Genomic DNA, 20366 nt, shown 5'->3' on the forward strand with positions numbered 1-20366 from the left:
TGATCATGTTCAAGATAATATGGTTCAACTTATAAGACAGTATGGTTAAGATAATATGGTTATGATATTAAGATAATATGGTTATGATATTTAGATAATATGGTTAAGATAATATGGTTATGATATTAAGATAATATGGTTAAGCATAATCTTAAGGTAGTAGCAAATGTAAACGGTATTATGGGTCAACACGCTTTAAAATTTCTTAATATGTGATTGCAATCTTAAGAGAAATCGGTTTTATGTTGAACCTTAATATCGGTACATTAAACCATAATATGGCGCAAATTTACAGCAACCTAAATAAGGTGTTAAATGGGAACATATTTCTGTTCATGGTTTACCATAGTATTGTATAATCATCTATAAGATGTGCGATAATATGGTTAAACTTAACACGATATTAAGGCTGTGGCAAATTTAAACGGTATTATGGGTCAACATGCTCCAAATAAAAATTCTAATTGCGTGGTGATAATTTTTGGAGAAATCGGTTTTATGTTGAAGCTTAATACCTTGAACCATAATACGAGGCAAATTTTCAGAAACTTAAATCAGGTATTAAATTGAATCACACTTCCATTTAAGTTGAGCTATAGTCTCGTAAAATCATATTTTGAACGATAATATGGTTCAACTTAGCGTCATAATAAGATTCAGGCAAATTCATACGATATTATGGTTTAAAACGCTCATAACAAGAGTTATAATGATCCATGATTTTAAACCTGATGTTAAAAAATATGATTGTATTATACAGATGTATTTTTTAAATAACTGTCTGTTGTATTCAGAATTTAAAACTAATTTTCACAAACTCACAAAATTGTTGAAAAACATGTTTTTTTTCTCTATTAAACTCACAAATTGAAAACGTTTTTTTAAATCTCAATTAAATATTAAGACAAAAAAAAAAGTCTATTTGAGAAATCTTTGTGGATTAACGGTAAGTAATTTTTCGTCTAATTGCAGAAAGAGAACCTCAAAATCAGGTAAGAAATTATTTTGGAAGCAAAAAATGTATTGCTTTTGATCAACCTCAGTCTTTGTTAATCCTGCTCTCGCAATAAGAGTATACTAAGTATTCTAACAGCAATAATAATAAAAGTTTACTTTCAAATAATAAGATTGATCATTCCTGTGTGCGTTGAAGTTTATATTGGAAATTTTGGTATTAACTATAATTTGTTTTAGTTCCTTTTGTATAGTATGGAATATAAATTTAACATAATAACAATTTCTCTAAAAAAACATTTAATTATAGTAATAATATGTGTTAGTGCTAAATGGCATCCATTTTAATATAGGCTTTTGGAGTACAAACCGTAGGTGGGACTGGTGCTTTAAGAGTAGGTGCTGACTTCTTAGTGAAGTGTGCAAAATTAAAGATTTTCTACATGGCAGATCCATGCTGGCGTAAGTGAAATTTTGTTATGATTAATATTTCGTTAATTGATTAAATTAGACGATATATAACATAAATTTGACGATAGGATAAATTAGACGATATATTATACAAATATAGAATATTTATTAAATCGAGCATTATGTTAGTTTAATATAATAAATTGATCAAATTATTAGACGCACTGTAGATTTTTAATAATGACGTACGAGTTTATACGCGATACTTTTATATTTAAACATACACGTAATGAGTTTTTTATTCAGATTTTTTATATACTTATGCACTTCCCATTTGTATTAATTTTTAACGTATTACGTTACAATGTTAACCAACTGATACAAGAGAGTAAACAAATGCAAACCGGTTTCCTCCTAGTAAAAACAATACAGTTTTCATTTTGGCATATTTATAGGTACTATAAATTACTTTTACGCTGATTTCTATTGAACTACAAATAACGATAAATTATTTCCCAAGCAAGGTTTTCTTAATTTGGAATGTTTAAATACATTATAAATTATTCTTATACTGTTACTGAATTATGAATAACTATAAATTACTTTTCAAAATCTTTTCAATTCAGAATATTTACATGAGTTCTTATCTCTTAAAAATGATAAAAATTTTTGACTATAAATGATAAATGTTTGCATTTTAAGAACTTATTTCCAGGCTTCTGTTTAACGTTATTATATTTTACTTTATCATAAGCTTTCATAGCTTATCAATACCTGATTCACGTTCATATCAAAATTCATTGCCGTAGCCTTATAATTTTAAACCCAACCTTGAAGACGAAGGATCAAGCCTTTGGTCTTACTCATTCGGACATACTATTAGACCAACTCGTGATCTGTTTACCACTTCCACTGAGATACTGTGGACACTGCCGTCGATGCGAGCAGCAATTTAAGAATTGATCAGACTTTGCCAGGGTTCGAACCTGGGTGTATGAATTCGAATAGTTAAATGCTAAATATTTCAAACAGATCCGAGGCATGATACCTAAGGAGCCAGTTGACCGATTTACATTAAATGTCATTGAATTGTCTTAAACATGCCAATTTCGTGAGAACTACGCTGAAGGCAACTGTTACTTTTATGTAACCTATTACATATTAAAAAGAATTTGAAATCGAAATTCATGCAATTATTTGAAAATAAAAGAAGTTGATTAGAACAAAGGAAGAAACAAACGATGCTACATCAGTATTTAAAAACAGTAAATTCGATTTTTTTTTTTTCAATGGAAATCTATTATATCAATAATAAAATAAATAGACTAAAGGAACTAATCAATCAATATGTTAGCGTAGAACAATCAGCAGAATAATTTTTATTGGAAATCTATAGTAGCAATAAAAATTCGCAGCTATTACTTTTCGTCACAATAAATTTCCCATTTTTTCACAACAGTACTTATTTATTGAGCAGAAATGAAACGAGAAGCCTTAATTATATCATAATTAATATTTTGGTCAAAATAAATTGTAATGCTTACAAAAAAATAGTACTTTTAAGTTACTTAACACTAAACATATCAACACTTAATATATACTTATTTCTACCATAGCCGGTCAAATACCCAGACTTTATGTTTCTTGATTGAATGTATGAAATATGAATGTTAGGAAGGAAATAAACTAAAAAAACTTAATTATAATTAAACAAATTGTATATTGCTAATATATAATATTGATTATAATTGTATATTGCCAGTATATTGTATTACAAACACAAATTTCAACGCATTTTTTACACATACAGGGTGTTTCCATTGTGCATTTTTCGCAAACATATTTCTTTTAATTATTATTATTTCTATAATTCTTATAATTATAAGAATATATAATTCTTATAATTATGAGAGTATATAAGAATTATAATTATAATTATTCTTATAATTAATATTATTTCCTCCAAGAACTTGCGCTATCTTGATTGTTTCGACATTTTTCCGGGTAAAAACTAACAGTTAGTTAGAAATGAAGTAAAGCTATCAAAATAAAATAAAGCTACTTACTAAAACATTTAGTTTTTGTCACTTTTTCTTACACAAAAGTGCCAATCTGAAATTTTAGGTACTTTCTTGAAATTTGAATTCACAGTTATTCTGATTGAACTAACTATGCAACAGTCTTTGCAGAAATGTGCAACCAATCGAATGCAATACGTTGCACACTTCGTAATTTCTGATCCGATAACCTTATAAAGCAATAAATTGTTCTCCTGGTCAAATGACCGGTTATGGTAGAAATAGGTATACAACAAGTATTATTTCGAAACAAACAAAATACAAAAAAAAATAATAATAATAGATCATTAACTGTATATAATTGTTAGAAAAAAGTCATGAAGTCAAATGTGCAAAAACGATAAGATGATAAGCGCATTTTCGATGCAAAAGTTCCTAAATGGTCATTTGACCGGTTATGGTATATTTAGTGTTAAATTCACATAGATTTAACGCACGCAACTCATGTAATTATTATTATATAATGTTTGGAATAAGTTGGGACATTTTCATAATTTTTATAACAAACACTTGATTTTTTTTTTTTTTTTTTTTTTTTTTTTTTTTTTGCAGCAAGTCATCATCTAGTGTTTCCATACGCTGGCTTTGCAATTTGCCGTATTTACAGATATTGGCATTCCATGAAAAAATGTTTAGACATTGAAGGACTTTTAGAAGATCTTAGAGTAATGTTTCTTTTTACCTACTTTTTCTTTATAAATTTATTAATTATTCTCTTCTTGCTTGTTTGCACGCGTTAATTTTATTTTCACAATGCGGAAAAAAAGAGAACAGCCTAATAACTCTTGGTTTAATTATCGGATTTTCACATACTCAATTTCAATGATTCGAGAGCTTAACCTTAAATGTACTAATCAATTCCTGCAAACGATTTTTTTTAAGTTGCAAAATCAGACGCAAAATCTTACTTTCTCTGAATAAACATGCATTTTCCGAAAAAAACATTCATAACACTTATTAACTCCTTTAAACTTCTAGACAAAAACATAAAATTTTAAAATAAAATATGAAAAAGAATAGATATAACAATTTAATGAATAATTATCGAAAGTTTAAGGTATATCTTGAATCTAAAATTAGAAGGAAAAAATTATGAACTGATAGTTGTTAAAATAAATAAGCTGTAATAAAAATAGGCTGAAATAAGTTAATATAGAAAATAAGTTGAAATCAAACTCTACTTTTTTTTAAGCTCCACGCGTATTTTTAATAAAATCCCCGTCAGGCCACGGGAGCTGCTAAGAAGCGCACGTATTGCCGTATAGCAATGCTACTAACGGATTGAAATAAATAAAAATTTGATTAGTAATGAATGAAAACTAAGTGAATTTTAAGTAAATTTTCACTTTTAGAAATTTCTCGGAAAAAATGGTTGAATAACAATTTATTGAATGGTTAGTTTGCAAAAAACTGTTTATTAACTACTGTCTCCTTACACGGTTAAACAAGCAGAATTTTATCGCACCCACTAGAACCACCTAATGAAGCTACTTAGTTCTTTGCAACTGCGTACATATCAAAGTCGAGCCGGTTAATCTCATGACCGGCAGAACTAGAGTTCCGAGTCCTAGTGGTGACACCACAATATTTCCTCTATTCTCTTCAACACGTGAAGAAATTCCATTGTCCGGCACTCTCCGATTCCCATTATCTTACGAAAAGCCGAGTCTAGTTAAATAATAATTTTTTCTTCTTATTTTTTTTAACGTTTCTTAAAAACGCCAGTTGTAAATGCTTAAGAAAACGTATAGCTTTGTAGTCATGGTTTTATAACCATACATTTTGTAAATGGTTTCAAAACCATAAAGGTAAAAAATGTTCCTTACCGTAAACCTTACAGTTAATCGGATGGACAGACAGCTGTCAGTTATTTTACCATAATTTTAGAATGAAAATTTTAACAATGCAGTAATTACATAAAACGATATAAAGTTTTTAGTTTTATATCGAATTTTTACTACCCATGATTGGCATTGATCGAGTTAAAGATGACTCTAAATAGAAGAAAAAAATAATGTGAATATAAATTTAATTAATCGGATTTATTTAACAGGCTGCTCCTCAAGGTTCTGTGGTGATATTACATGTCTGTGCTCATAATCCCACTGGGATCGATCCATCAAAAGATCAATGGATTAGAATTGCTGACGTCATGGAGGTAACATATTTTTAATTGAGTTTTCAGTTTTATCTTAACCTGTCATAAGGGGTATGGGGTAAAATTAACGGTCGACAACAGGGCGACTAAATATAACAAATGGTGATTAAAAAATGGTCTGCCAATCGCCACCCGATCACCACTTTTCCTCCGAAGAAAATAATAATAAATATGGAATCAAAATGAATATTTCATAATTTCCTCAAAATTACTTTATTTTACGCTTGTTTCTTAGAACTTTTCTTCGATTTAGAAGTGAACTTTACCATATTACCATGTGTTGCCATATTTTGTTAAATGCTTTCCAAAAAATTCCTTATACAATTAATACTAACAGTTTTTCTAATCGATTAAAATTTCCAATGTTTTAAAAAAGCAGAGGGAGGAGGCAAGCTGAGCTCAGAGTCCCGTTTTTCGAAAACTCTAGGAGGACTTGAGCCAGTGATATTATATTATACATATATATACAGTCAAACCCCGCTATAGTGAACATGTTTATAGTGAACTCCCGGTCCAAATGTTCGGTCCCTTGCCTTGCTATACACGTATAATGTCATTTTTTGTGGATATAGTGAACCAAAAAAGTGAGGAAGTTGGATATAATGAACTTTTATATCTTCGACTGATTTTTTTCTTCATTTTTTTGATATTTTCAGGGAGTATAAACTATCCTAATCTGAAGTTTGTAACATATGGAAAAATAGGCAATTAATAATTTCTGCTCATGAAAAAAATTTAGATGGCAGAATAAGTTGAGAAAAGCAGATCACAAGGATGATGAAGAAGCATTACTGAAGTGATTCACCATTCGAAGAAGCCGCAATTTTCCTGTATCTGGACAAATGTGGATGAATTTGCTAAATGTTTTTATGAGACTACTTTCATTTGCTCGAATGGCTGGTTAGACAGGTTTAAAAAACGGAATAACAGAAATTCAGGAAAAATTATCTGAGAGTCGGGAAATGTTTCCATAACTGATGTTGAGGATTGCTCATCAGCTAAAGATTACTAATTTTTTTTGTACGCAAGACGAAGAGTTATGAAAAATAACACATTTTTTGCTACTACATAATATTTTTCAATAATTTATTTGAGTAATGTGCAATAAAAGGGAGGAGTTTGGGAACCATTAGGTAAATTATCTGCGTAACGGATATAGTGAACACCCGGTTATAGTGAACCGAAATTTCGGTCCCTTGAAGGTTCACTATAGCGGGGTTTGACTGTATATATATATATATATATATATATATATATATATATATATATATATATATATATATATATATATATATATATATATATATATATATATATATATATATAGAAGTATAAGTAAGTAGAAGTCTTCGCATTTTTAGAGTCTACTCACAAACACTTCAGATGAATAAAAGTTATGGAATTAAAAGATCTTTAAACATATTCATTTCACTATTTAAGCGAAGACTTTAAAAGCAAAAACTCTTCGGGCGATTCTTTCGTTACGTGTGTTACTTTTACACGACATATTTCAACTTTAACACTTATTATAATAAACTTGTTAGATATTTTTTATGTTTTTCTTAATTTGTTGTTAAATCTATATGTGTTGTAAGTTTTCAAAACGAAGATTGAAGGCGCAAATTAATTTGATGTTGAAAAAAAAAAATTCTGAAATTTTGTTACGTGTGTTACCCTTTATAATGCTAGATATTTGAAACTCTGAATATATTCATTTAATTCTGTGAAGTATAAAGGCAAAAAATTAAGATATTTTCTTTTATAGAGAGATACAATATCGAAGCTGTGTTTAGTGATTTTTAAAAATTTCTTGCAACAGTAAAAACTTCTTTATTTTGGTGAAATTGGTGCGTTACGTGTGTTAACAGAACGTTACGTGTGTTACCCTCTGTGAATATTTCAACTGAGAAGTCATAAATGTTGCACTAAAACATTTATTTATTTAATTTAGCAGAAGAAAAACAATTTATTTTAGCAAATAAAATAGTTAATGGTCTGGAAAGATGGTTGTAGCCCTTCTTTATACTGGTTTAGAGAGTAAAACATAACAAATCTTAGGCACATCTATTCCTTCAAAATCATTTATGTTTGGAAAAAAAAATATGCATATTTTCCAATTATTTTATGCAAATATTGCATTTTAAGTTTACAAGCATGTGCATTTGCGTCAATAATGTTCCCGAGATAGAGCATATGTCGTTGTAATTTCAGTTATAGGCGCACTTTTGATCAGGAGGGCACAGAAATTGACTTACTGACTATTTGTGTGCCACAATGTGCATCTATGCATCTTATTCAAGTATCTAACGATACTTATGCATAGATTTTATGCTTTGTCATGTTGCCATGTATTGATCTTTTCAATTAATATCTTTATTTCCTTTTGGCTAATATATAATACTGTTGTATTAGGCATGAGTTGATTGGTTAGCTTTGCAAACAACACTGGATAGCAAATAAATTTTTTTGTATAACAACACAATGATATAAATAACTTTGCTTTTTGCTTCGCTTTCAAGATTTTATACAACACACCTATCCCATAGAAGGAACTTCTGCATGTGATATCGTAAAATATTTCCAAATTAATTTCTTTTTTTATATTTTGATTGACAAAATATGAAATAATTCAACCATATATTTATTTTTAAATTCTTAACTTGACTTATTAGAATAGAAGTTTCTGTTAGCTCATCTTCTGAAGTAGAATCGTTTTTAAACAGTCTTAAAATAAAAGTGTAGACATTGTTTCACCTTTGTCTTTGCCTTAGGAAAATATTGTAAAGGACTCTATTTTAAACTCTTTAGGAGAGTATCGTCTAAGACAACAGCTGCTGTGAATAACGGAACTGTGGCTGGATAGCATAATGCTGATTGAAATTCGTTTTGATATTCAAAAGAATATGCCATTGCAAAGTCAACTTGAATTTCCCTGGTTTTAATGCTAGATATGTTTGTTTGGAAAGTATCACCTCGGATTCTTTTAACTCTTACGTATTATTGAAAGTTAGTCCAATTTTCAAGAGTTATTTCAAAACATTCTTCTTGCACATTTGCCATTATATATTTTTTTTGTGAGCTATTATCATCTTTTTCTCATCGTTACCAAACTACAATAAATGATGGTTAGAAACCTATAACAAGCAATGAGAAATTTTTGTAAGTATCAGAAGCACCCTTCCAACAATTAGATCCAAAATTTCTTTTACTTTATATACATAAATACTTCTGCCATCACCATGTATTGTCATAAACTTAATTTTAGCCTTCCAGTTAAAGAATAAAAATTTCATGATATTTGTTTCGATTCTAAGTTTTACAGTAGCAATAAATTTTTTAGTCATAAAGCACTAAATATGGAAAATTAAACAATGTTTAGGATGCAACTGACAAAAATCAGTATAAGCCTCTCTTAGAAACATTGTTAGATAGTTCTTTCGTTTTATTGCCCGTTTTTCCCCGTAATAATCCAGAGAACCAGCTCTTGTTTCAATACAAGCATAGTATAAACAATTTAACTTTTGAAGAAAATCCATTTATTAATAATTAAGTTCATCTGAAATACTTAGTGGTGATTTTTTTACATCATTATCAATCTGTTTTGAAAGTTCAAGTCTAACTTTCATTATTTTCTTATTTTCTTTCCTTTGAAGTGCAGAATCTTATGCTCTTTTCTTTTTTTCTTCATCTTCGTATTCTTTTAAATCCAGATAAGGACACTATTTTAAGCTTATCCATTTTATAATAATCTAGCAAATGCAGTCGAAACATTCTACTTAAACATAAACGAATAACAAATAGAAGTTTGGGAAAACAATTTCCAAAAGTTTCAAAATTATCGTCTTATTATGCTGTTTTTTTATTAATGCTTATACCGACCAGATTTTACAAAAAACCACAATCTTACAATTCCGTATTTGTGGCATTAAAGTTGCGCGGCGGTTATAAAAAATGTCCGAACATGATTTAAATATTTTATTGAAAATAAATAAATAATTAAAGTGTATAAGTACCTCTAACACACATAACAGTAACGCGCGTAACTTTTCGTTACGTGTGGTACCTTGAATAAAATTAATTATAAAATTTTAACTATTGGCAGTTTTAATTCGAGAATTTTTTCCGTTGCATATCTTGCCTTCTTAATTTATAAAACAAAAAATTTTTAAATTTTCTTTTTTACTAAAGTTTTTACAGAAAAAAATGCAAAATTATGTTACGTGTGTTACTGGGAAATTAGACTATCTTGATCAATCGACTTTCAAACAAGCAAAAAAATTTAGGCCAAATTAAAAAAATACATTAAACAATGATAAAAGAGTAAAATAGCTATACTTATTACTAAAAACTATTTTATTGCTCTTTAATATTTTAAGAACTCCATTGGAATATAACATAACAAAGAAGAGAACTCCTGTTAAAATTCACAGTGTTCCACCTTTTGTTAGAATTCACATAAATATTTTTTGTAATTCAAAAAACTATCATAACTATTAAAAAATGTACATCTTCTAGATTCCAAAATTGTGTCATTTTTGATTTTACGATAATTTTGAAAATTTAGTCACTCAGGACCACTTTTCGTGGAATCGCCCACTCACTATGGGAAACTAATGTTGTTTCCATAAGATATAAAAATGAAACGATAAAATAAAATTTGAAGGAGGGGAGGATATGTAGTTGTTTCGCTTTTGAGAATGAAATTCAAGAAAGAAAAAAATACTTTTACCCAGGTTTATTTGGACGCCATCACACTTTTCAACTGTGTTCAAGCGTAATAATAAACAGTGCGCATGCGTCGTCATTGCATACGTTACGTTGCAATGGCAACCGCTGCTATTTGAAAAATTTTTTAGAATTTTTCGTTTCACTTTTAATTTTGTTACTCATTATGTTGGTGAGTTTAGTTTTAGGCGTATGGAACCCATAAATACTTCTTTAGTTATGAATAAAAGAGAAGTTTATCATTTGAACGATATTTTTGTTTTATTGTTTTAATTAAGAATCAGAAATTCTAACCTACAGTTCAAACTGTAGGTTAGAATATGAGAGTATTTGTTTTCTTAGTATAGACATAAATCTGGGGTCATAAGTGATTCATTTTACTAGGGACACCTAAAAAAGGGAATAATGAACGGGCATTTCAAAATGTTTTGCCCAGGGCAGCTCTTCTTCACAAAAATAAATCGTATTGTTAAAATTACACATGAGCAATTTTTTTCCACTGTACCATTATTTATACAAAAGTCGTTAAGGATTAAATGTGTCAATAGTTAAATTCTTAAATTTAACATCTTATTATATGACATTAGCTAAATATTGCAGTAGCTAAATGAATAGCTGATGAAATGAATAATTGTAGAAACAATCACCCGCAAGCCGCTAATGAACCTTTATTAATAAACATATAGATCGCCAAGAAATTAACTTATTATTAGTAGAGTTGCTAAATTTAACATCTTATTATTTGGCATTAGCTAAATATTGTAGTAGCTAAAAAATTACCCTAAGAGCAGATTGCTTGCAAATTGCTGTGTCTTCACTTATACATATATAGATCCTCATGGATTGAATTTTTAGTTAATAATGTAGCTAAATTTAACATCTTATAATTTGACAATAGTTGAATACCCAAATGAATAGCTGATGAAATGAATAATTCTTGAAAAAATTACCCACTAGCCACTAGTGTACCTTTATTTATACATATATAAATCGTCAAGAATTAAACTTGTTACTAGTAGTGTTGCTAAATTTAGCATCTTATTATTTGACATTATCTAAATATTGCAGTAGCTAAATGAATAATTATTTTTTGTTGAAGAACTTACCCTACAAGCAGATTGCTTGCCCACTGTGTTTTTATTTATGCGTAAATAGATCGCAAGGATTAAATATATTGTTAGTGCAGTGTTGCTAAATTTAACATCTTATTATTTGACATAAGCTGAATATTATAATAAATAACTGAATAGCAATTTTTTCTTGGAAAATTAGACATCTCAAAATTAATGAATAAATCAATATTAGTTACATTTTCTAATCATTTTGCACTATAAAATCGATTTATTTTTTATTTCCTGCTTTTTCACTTTTTATAAATTGTGAAAATTATGCAAGCTGACTTCCTTGTTAAAGAATTTATCGTCTAAAACAATAAATGTGATTTAAGTACTACTAAATGATTATCTTCTTGAATCTTATCTAATATTGAGACATCTTATCACTGAAAGATATAATATCGCTTGTTTTGCACACTAAGTTTCATCTCTTAGCTGATTAAAACATCATAAACTTTTGTTGCTCCATCAAGTAGCCATCATGATAAATATTTGCTTTTGTAGAAAAATACTTTTTTTATTATTATTTTCAACTTTCATTTCAGTTTAAAGCGTGGAAAGTTTCTACAGCTGATGCTTTTCTATTTCAGAGCCCTTGACAACAACTCTTTTCTTTTCAGTTTATTGCGCTGATAATTCTAGATTTGTTTTTAAAAAACAAACACTAATAACCTTGCTTAGTAACCATTACGTCTCAAGCTGTGTTTAGGAATCCTTTCTTGTCCGTTGATGTTCCGTGCAAATTTTAATGGAACGTATGAATAAATATTATACTAAAACTTTTTTTTTACTCTTAAACATAAATACAAATGATGATATAATATTAAAACTAAACGTTGGTAAAACATACATAAAAATACAGGTGAAAAATATTTTTAAAAATTATTCTTATTATTTTTTTCCAATGTCCGCCTGGGGAATGACCTACGTCATACTGGCATCTGAAGGGCAGATTTGTTGGCTATTTTTCATATTAGGAGGGCTAACGTTGCTCCCACAGTAAGGACAGATAGTACAGAGAATGAAAGAACATCCGTGCCTTGTCCGGGATTTGAACCTAGAACATTTCTGGTGCAAGGCTAGTTCCCTGACACAGGCTTTTTTAAAAATTATGAGATTGCAAAACTAATGTAACACTTTTCTTAAATAATAATTACATTAATAAAAAAACTCTGGAGTATCTCAGGGCTTTCACATACCAATGAGGTCAACCGGGTTCGAATCCCAAAGACGGCTGATCGATACAAATTGCCATCGACCACAGTGCTGACGTAAAATATCCTCAGTGGTAGACGGTTCCTTGCCATCAGGTTGAACATCCTGTCCATGTAACATTTGTTCCATCGATAATTCCAACAAGAAAGACTTGATCTTCAAGATTGGATTCAATCCCTTGTCTTCCGGTTTAAAATTACAAGGCTACGGAGTTGTACATCGGATCGGATGTTCAATGGAGGTTATAAAATAAAATAAGTGGAAGGTTTAGTTAAACACCGCTTAGTCCGGGGGTTCTAATCATATATATCAAGGGTGGTATTAAAGAACACCCAGTGTAAGACTGTATTTCCTTATACTAATTTCGGTTATCTCGGTGTATAGTTATCCTACAAAATTGCCTAAAATTCATTGACATAAGATTAACCTCCATAGGTGTAAGTTTTCGTCTTCCGAGACTTGCCCGAGAATTCAATTTTCCGTGCTAAAGATTTCATTTTATTTTAGAACCATCGTTGAACAGTTTACCCAAATTTTGGGTTTTCGACTGCAAATGTTCAGCAACGTGATTTTGAACCCAATCCAGAAGACAAGGGAACTCCTGAATCAAGTATCGGGAGAATTTTGCTTTCGTGAGGGACTTTTTCGACGGAATTAATCCGCATTCGCGTTACATGGTGAGGAAAATCACGAAAACCTCTCACGGTTAGCCTGTTGGCAAGGGGACCCTAGCCCACGATTCGTCTACCACTCAGTTATTTTACGTCAGCACTGCGGTCGGTTTGAGCCGGGCGTGGAATTCGAATTCCAGCCATTACCGGGATCGAATCCGGGTCACCTCGTTGGGAGGCGAACGCTCTATCCCCAATAAACCAGATACACGGACAAACCAGAAGATAAACTAGCATGAAAAATAGCAAAAAAAAACTTTTGTAGTGGTATTTTCTCCCTCTATTATTCTTTTATGTTTCATTTTTAATGAGCATAATATTTATTCAAAATTTAACTGAATATACATTCTGCTTTTATCGCAAAAAAAATTTAAAAAAAGAAAAAAACGAATGGAAAATAAATACAAAAAACTTTGAAATACGTCAAAAAAATTATATTTCTATTTTTTTCTCTACTGCCTTTTTTCTTATCATTTTTAATAAACATACTGTCTTTTCAAAATGTAACAAAATATTCATTCAGTTTTTATCGAGAAAAAAACGAATGGGATAAATCAGCAGAAGATCCAAAACTAACAACATGAAATACGTGAAATAAAATATTTCCTTGTGTGTTCGGTTTCGTCCTTGCCAGTTCAAGGAATTCGCTCCAATACACACTTAATGTTGCATTGAAATTGTCAAACATGAAACATTCTCTATTTCGATAATGTAATCGATGTCAAATCACTCTCTAAAGAATATCTAAAAGCATTTAACTACGATTTATGCTAGTAAAACAACAGTTTAACTATTCCTTCATATTAAAGGACTTCGGTAAACTTAAGCGAATAAAAGTCGTCTTTTTATATGATATATTAAATGTCACTGTCATAGTTGTTATTAAATGTCATTGTCAAGGATAAATAATTAGATATCAGATAAACCATTAATGATATATATGTGTATATAATGAAGCAAAACTGAATTTCTTGTTGCCTTCGTATTTCAGGTAATTGAATGTTAGAGCAAAACAACAAAACCAACAGTCACTATCGATTTTGATGTTTCTATTATTATTCTGATATAGTATATATATTTCTCTTCAACCTGTACATGAAATTTTATTTTGCAGGAAAGACACTTATTTCCATTCTTCGATTGTGCTTATCAAGGTATTGCTTCAGGTGATTTGGAAAAAGATGCCTGGCCTGTCAGATACTTTGCCTCTCGAGGATTTGAACTTCTCTGTGCTCAATCCTTTTCAAAGAATATGGGACTGTACAGTAAGTATAAGTCATTAATACCTCAATTTCAGTCATCTAACTAATAGTTTATAGTCACAACTTCAAACTTTTGCGCTTTTTGGGGAAATGTCTTTTATTTTATTTTTTTTAAATGTCAACAAAATTCTTTCCATTACCACCCCGCATGTATAATTCAAATATAAAGAAGACCTATTAATTATCCAATAATGATCCTGAAATTCAAAAAAAATTTGCTCGTTTAGATCAATTTAAGTAATATTTCACTTTGACTAAGGGAAAAGCAAAAAGTGTAAAACTATGCTTATAGCTTATAACATGATGAACTGCGTCGAGATTTAAGTGCTTATTATTCGCATTAAATATCTAGCTGTTTAAATAATCCAGTTACAAATAATTAATCTTAACACAAACAATTTCTACTAAAATAATAATAAAGTTATCAGAGCCGTGGTGGCTCTCCTAATGAGGTGACCCTGGTTCGATCCCAGAGATAGCTGGTTGATTCGCTCTTACTAACCTCAGTGCTGACAAGCCTCAGCGATAGACGGATCATTAGTTAGAGTCCGTCAAACTGACCGTTGAAGGTTCTAGTGGTCTTCTTCTCCATACAACGCAAATGCGGATTAGTTCCATCAAAAAGTCCTCCACGAAGACAGATTTCTCCCAATTCTTGATCCAGGAGTTCCCTTGTCTCCCGGATTGGGTTCAAAATTACAAGGCTATGGAGTTGAACTTTAGTAGTCATAAGCCCAAAAAATTGGGTCGGCTGTTCAACGACGGTTATAAAATATATAATAAAATAAAATTATCAAAGATCATTAAAATAGCTTTATTAAATCCCTACTCACTAAAGGTGCTTCGATATCAATTTATAATTAGAATATTTCATGAAATTTTCTTTTTCTTCTATGAGCACTACAGTCGATTGCCAACTATGACAGACTACTTTGCTATGAAATTGCTTTTATAAGCTTAAAAAAAAACATGTTTATTAGCTGAAATTAATTATTTTTAAATCTATATAAAGCGCAAAAAAAAAACTGAGCACCTGAATTACTTTTGATCTATAGATCGGATTCTAACAACTGAATCTTAATGATTCGATGATGTAACCTTAAATATGCTAATTAACTAATGCAGACGATGTTTAATGTTATGAAATCGGACAGAAAAACATACCTGCTCTGAATAGATAGACTTTTTTTTACAATGGAGGGGAGTTCGAAAGGGATAGCCTAGTTGGTGGAGCGTTAGACTCGTGTTCGTGAGAATGGAAGTTTGAATCCAGTTGGCCGAAGAATCCCCATGTATGAAATGGTGATGGGTGCACGTTAAATCTGTCGGGGTCACAAAGTAGTCCAAGTTCCCCGAAAAATCAATACCCCAATGGATGGAGGTATCCCCAATCTGGAAAATATGGTTCAAATAATTTTGACAGAAGAACAGTCGGTTGTTTGGACCCCCTTATTGTTACTTTAGCTCCTTGCGTATTTCCCCATCTCAAAAAAGTGTTCTTTTTAAATTCTTATTCCTCCACTACTAATCGAATGATATTCCCTTTAAATTTTGGATATTTTTTCATTTAAAGCTATATGGATTAAAAAAATGTGTACTCTATAGTTAATATAGCTTAAAATCCATTTTCTTTAGCTCTTAATTAAAATAAACGAGAGATTGCGGCTAACTCTTTATTTTCAAGGTCGAAAGAAAGTTACGCTTATTCCGTGAAAATACGTTTTTGTATCTGATTTCATTACTTAAAATGAAGCCTATACAAATTAATTTACATATTTAGCGTATTTAATTTTAGGTCTGATCTATGAAGATTGAGTCCTACTACGTGAAAATATGACGATTAGATCAAGAGTTATTTAAGATGTTCGCTTTTATTTTCATGTACTGTATACAGTTATTTACTTTTTATTTACATATATTTGTATTGATATTCCAGGCGAAAGAGTGGGAAATCTGACATTGGTATTTAAGGATCCAAAAGTGATACCAAATGTTCGTTCACACATAACAATGATGATTCGAGGGAATTATTGCAACCCTCCAAGACACGGAGCTGGAATTGCAACCAGAATACTTAATGATCCCAAACTCATTGACGACTGGTAAGAAAATTACACTCTACAGCAAGAAAAATGATTATAGATGAAATAATGCGTTACTTGTTTATTTTCAGCTTAAAATAACGAATGTGTTATTATTTTTTGTATACCACGCACCATAACTCAAAAAGTACGACAGTGCGTATTTTAAAAGCGCACAACAACTTATAGACAAGAAAAAATGGCGCTCTCAATGAACTTGGTGCCCATTTTCACAATCTTGGCGACTCTAGAGAAAAAATTTTAGCGACAAACACATTTTTTACCTTCCCGAAATTTCGAGACAAGATGCGCTAGAACGGAGAATTCACTAGAACCTAGCAACTTCTGTCCGACAAAATGGTATTGTTTGTTTACGGTAAGAACTCCCTCCACCACAAAGTGTGAGGCAGTCTGCTGCTATGGAAACAGGAATTTCAGGGAGGGTAGCTTCTCTTCACTCTAGGGCTAACACGATAGACCAGAAAAAAAAGATTCCATTTCTCTCGCCGAGCCAAATCCTGTCCTAAACAATGACCCCACACCACTACTTGAAATAGTTATACCTCGATTGCCAGGGGGAGTTCTTACTTTAGACAAACTCTACGTGATGTACCATTTTGTTTTGGATCTATAAAACAAGTACCCTTTGTTTATACAGGATCATATAGTTTTATATGAAGGACACGAACGCTCAAATTTGTTTTACAATGAATTAAGATAGTTCAAACTAAAATTAAAAAAAATGATATGTATTATAAAAGAAATATCTATCAAAAATTGTATTAGCAAAGAATTTATAAATTTCTTGGAAGTTGATGTTAATGGATATTTTAATATATTTGAAAAGAATGTTGAATGCGTAGAAATATTCGTTATTTGTTTCCAAAATATTTTTCTCGGTGAAATCTAAATTACTTAAAAGACTCGGCAGAGTAAATTAATATTTCATATTTTTGAAATTTACCCCAAATATTTTTAAACCCAGAAATTTGAATTTCTTTTAAAACTCCACTTAGCATTTCATAATACAGAAGTTTAGGATAATTACATAATAATTTGATTAAGCCTAAAAGATTGGATTTCATTTTATCAAATGCTATAGATTTTTCTTGCTTTACTTTTGACTCGCTTTATTTAAGGACTTTGCGAAATGAATTAATGTTTTTAAGCCAGATATTTGAACATTTCTTTCAAAATATCCCTCAACATTTCGTATCACTATGTACTTCAAATATGTTATAACTTGATTCTTCTAAACGATTTTATCAGATATTACCTTATTTCTCTCTTAGCTAGAATTTCTGAATCTAAACTAAACCTATTTGATAGATAACTTCAAAAACGTATAGATTTGGGTTATGAATGAATTTATAGCGATACCAGTTATCACACTTGGTCAAAAAACAAGCCACGTTTAGCTACTTTTTTTAACAACTAATTAAGGCATACTTATGTTGCATAAATAATTGATTAGGTTTTAAAAAACAAAGTTATAACTTTAATTTTAGTCCGTTAGCAAAATTTTCTACTAGAAATGACTTCTGAGCAAGGAATATTTTGTCATAAATTTAGCATATGGTAACATTAATGACTTGATTAAAAGTACATCTATCACAGTTTTTAAAAGCTAAATTATGATTATTTATTTCGATAGCGTATAATAGATTCTTTGGAAAGTCAAGATTAGTTTTAAAAGCAAGAAAAAGGAATACAACTTTGTCATTCTTCGATTCGTCTAATCAACGGGACAAAAATTTTGTTCTGTTTCTTTTCGGGAAATTATAACTTTTAATCACTCATTACTCGAATGTCGTAACTCTCTAAACTTCGTTTAGATATAGGAACTCTATCTTTATTTATTGACGAGTAGTACGCATAAAACAATATACCAATTTTTTCCACAGCTTGACATTCCTGAACTAAGTATATAATTTTATTGAATGCTTCATTTGCAGGAGAAATGAAATTAAAACCATTGCCACTTGAATTCAGAAAATGAGATGGGAAACCCGTAGGCCGTAACATTTTAAACTTTATTTAGATAAAGGAACTCTATCTTTAATTATGGACGCATAGTTCAGTTAAAGCAATGATCTAACTTCATTACGCTTGACATTCCTGAACTAAATATGTAATTTTATTGAATGCTTCATTTGCAGGAAAAATTAAATTAAAACCATTGCCACTTGAATTCAAAAAATAAGATGGGAAACCCGTAGGCCGTAACATTCTAAACTTTATTTAGATAAAGGAACTCTATCGTAATTATGGACGCATTTTTTCAGTTAAAGCAATGATCCAATTTTATTCTGCTTGACATTCATGAACTAAATATGTAATTTTATTGAATGCTTCATTTACAGGAAAAATCAAATTAAAACCATTGCCATCCGAATCAAGCGAATGAGATGGGCTTTAAGAACAAAACTTCAAGAGTTGGGAACTCCTGGTAATTGGGATCATATCACTCGCCAAATTGGAATGTTCTGTTACTCTGGACTTACAGGCATGAGAAAATATTTTTTTATTTGCTTTCTTCTTTTTTTCTCCTTTTTTTCTTCTTTTTGTTTTGCTTTTAAAAAAGCGATTATATAAACCACTCATTGATGACATCCATTTCTAAAAATAGTCTAATGTTTTAAGTATTTTTTTATAAATCAAATTTAAACGAATTTTTACAATCAAAAATAAATGAATAAACAGAATCTACACAGTAAAAATTCCTAGATCTTAACACTAAAAATGGAGTAATTACTTTGCACCAAAGTGGTGTAATGCAACACTAGAGATAACTCTTTGTTTTTAATGTTTTGCAACACTAAGAATTAAAGATAAAACCAAGGAAGCTCTAGGAATGCTCTTTTAACACTACTTAACATAAAGTATTCAGTAAATCTAAGATTTACTATTACATTTATATATAATACAAACAATATAATATATAATACAAATTAATATATAATGCAAATTAATATGCAATACAAATTAGTATATAATACAAACAAAAGTTAGTAAAGTTATTGTTACTATAAAATATATAGTAAGAATAATTTGGAATGCATATGTACACTGATTCTTAAAATAACATTAGTTCGTTACTCAAACATACACACATTAAGGAAAGAATATTACAATGAATTCGAACTATGCTTATGAAAACAAAGGCGGATAGAAAATCGATATTATAAAAATATTCAATATAATTGACAAATATTTAAAAATTTATGTATAATTATCCTGATTGCACGACTAAAAACATGCGTACGTTTTGAAACCGCGAACGTTTTCTTCTGTAGATGCATAGTGCCAAAGAAGACGAGAACAAAACCACGCCATCTCATCTTGTAATCGTCCTAAGTATGCGAAATTGGAGTTTTCGAAAGTGGTAATAATTCACAAATAGTATGAATGCCCAGAACCGTGATTTACGATTTCTTCATTATCGGTATTTACACAATGACTACTCCACATTTGACTTGAATAAAGTGTAATTGAACGTTTCATTTGTGGTGTTAACTTAAAATAAAGTGTTCCTTAACACACATTTTTAGATTGTTTAATTCCGAATTCGAAGAAATATTACACCACAGTTTTCACGCAAAGTATAAAATAAGTTTATAAGTATATAATCGTCAGTTACATAAACAAACTACATACTGTAAAGCCGAAATGGTTTTGTTTTGTTCCGAAGGTCAA

The 20366-nt window shown here is 29.9% G+C and overlaps 1 protein-coding gene across 1 annotated transcript in view; it reads left to right on the plus strand.

The window, feature by feature from the left end:
- The window catches only part of LOC107455531 (aspartate aminotransferase, cytoplasmic), a 45767-nt gene that overhangs the window by 19409 nt on the left and 5992 nt on the right, over positions 1-20366 (plus strand). Inside the window, exons 3-8 of the mRNA XM_021145482.4 lie at positions 1308-1416; positions 3996-4108; positions 5497-5601; positions 14442-14592; positions 16526-16691; positions 19034-19176. Coding sequence (XP_021001141.1) covers positions 1308-1416; positions 3996-4108; positions 5497-5601; positions 14442-14592; positions 16526-16691; positions 19034-19176 — 787 coding nt within the window. The remainder of the gene's footprint in view (positions 1-1307; positions 1417-3995; positions 4109-5496; positions 5602-14441; positions 14593-16525; positions 16692-19033; positions 19177-20366) is intronic.

This window comes from Parasteatoda tepidariorum, chromosome 12 (assembly GCF_982258835.1).
Source record: "Parasteatoda tepidariorum strain Cologne lab strain chromosome 12, Ptep-v5.0, whole genome shotgun sequence".
NCBI lineage: Eukaryota > Metazoa > Arthropoda > Arachnida > Araneae > Theridiidae > Parasteatoda > Parasteatoda tepidariorum.